The sequence below is a fragment of the Propithecus coquereli genome, unplaced genomic scaffold (genome assembly GCF_000956105.1).
Source record: "Propithecus coquereli isolate 6110/MARCELLA unplaced genomic scaffold, Pcoq_1.0 Scaffold36, whole genome shotgun sequence".
Lineage (NCBI taxonomy): Eukaryota > Metazoa > Chordata > Mammalia > Primates > Indriidae > Propithecus > Propithecus coquereli.
This window is the reverse complement of record NW_012149285.1, coordinates 2,791,403-2,793,185: the sequence shown is the minus strand read 5'-3', so window position 1 is coordinate 2,793,185 and position 1,783 is coordinate 2,791,403. Positions and strand designations below refer to the sequence as shown.

The 1,783-nt window shown below is 33.2% G+C and overlaps 1 protein-coding gene across 1 annotated transcript in view; it reads left to right on the top strand.

Moving 5' to 3' along the window:
• The window catches only part of WDR17 (WD repeat domain 17), a 121,917-nt gene that overhangs the window by 6,397 nt on the left and 113,737 nt on the right, over positions 1-1,783 (top strand). The window contains exon 2 of the mRNA XM_012651639.1: positions 1,479-1,607. Within this exon, the coding sequence (XP_012507093.1) occupies positions 1,479-1,607 (129 nt within the window). The remainder of the gene's footprint in view (positions 1-1,478; positions 1,608-1,783) is intronic.

Genomic DNA, 1,783 nt, shown 5'->3' with positions numbered 1-1,783 from the left:
GAAAAGATAGAGATTCTCAGAGTGGATCAAAATACCCAAGACCTGTAGTATGTAGAACACCTAGAATGAACTTTAATGTAAACTATGGACTTTGGAAGATAACAATGTGTCAATGCAGGTTCATCAGTTTTAACAAATATACCATCTGGTGCTGGATATTGATAGTGGGGAAGCTTGTGTTATGGGGTGGGGGAAGACTATAAGGGATATATGGCAACTGTCTATACTTTCTGCTCAGTTTTGCTGTGAACCTAAAATTTCTCTAAAATCAATTCAATAATTATTAAAAATGTGAAAAAGTTGGCAGAAAGTGAAAATTTTAAAATGACTTCATTTAACTGTGTTTAAAGATTTTGTTCTCTAATTGTGTCTTTTCTAAATATAAACTCAATGTTTGATTGAACAGAAATCAACTTTTATTTAGACACAAATGTTATAAATAGTAATCATAGATCCCCAGCATAAACTACAAACGCCTACGTCACTCACTCGAGGCTGAAATAATGTATATTTTTAGTGCATAAGAGTATTGTAACATAACATTACTAATTGTAAAAAAAAAGTGTGTATCTTTTTCATTTATCCTGAATGCTAATGTTTGAAGAAATATCAATTTCATTAGAGGATGAAGAAAGGATATTTCTGTGTAAGGTTCTAAATATTTAAAAGCACTTAAAGATTGATAGCACTGTTTCTTCATCATACCAATTTGCCTTCAAATAATTTATTTACTTTTTTTGCAAATCTATCACTAGTACTGCTCAGTTTCTCTAGGAAGTTCCATATATCTTGCTACATGAGATGGCTTTCTCCAGTGGTACTAAAACCCTTTAGATAGGATATGCACTTTTTTCAAATTTCAGAATGTTACAGGAATAAAAACGTTTTGGTTACATAATTTGCTTTTGTATAGTTTGAGTCAGAGTTGTAAGTGTGCCCATCACCCAGATAGTGTGCATTGTACCCGTTAGGTGTGAATTTACCCATCCCATCTTTCCTCCTCCCACCTGCTTGATTTCCATCCATTAAAAAAAAAAAAATGTTGAACTAATACTTTTTGTAATGATCTGGATGGAACTGGAGACGATTCTTCTAAGTGAAGTATTGCAAGAATGGAAAAACCAACACCACATGTCCTCAATACTAAATTGGAACAAATTGGTCAACACTTATGTGCACATATGAATGCACTTTCTATTTCACTATAGTCCCAGTCATTCCTTACAGGCCAAATAGCAGTTGTCATTCATCATTTTATGATCTCTTACTTTCCAAATTTAAATTACATGCCTTGATGTCTATCGACATTTGGGGATTTCAACTCCTGTACTCTGAAAATATAAGTTGAAATTAATAGTACTTGTAAAATTTTTGCAAGGTATAAAGGTAAGGGTTGGGGAAGACAGATATAAAGCAATGAAGGGGAAGTTTATCAAATAATGAAAATGACTGACAGTTCTTCATATTTGTTTTTCAAGGCAAACATGTCCCGAGTAAGGCAAGTGGGATTGCTGGCTGCTGGGTGTCAGCCGTGGAACAAAGACGTATGTGCTGCCAGTGGAGACAGGTTTGCATATTGTGCAACCCTGGCTATCTATATTTACCAGGTAAAATTATAATAATTCTTTTCAATTGTTAATTTTATCAGGCAAAATAGTATTTAACTAATATTTATTTTTAATCCTGTGATGAAAATGATGATGCTTGGATATATGCTTAGTTCATACTTATTATGAATTGATTTTCCTTAAAGTACAGACACACACTCTCTCTCTCTCACACA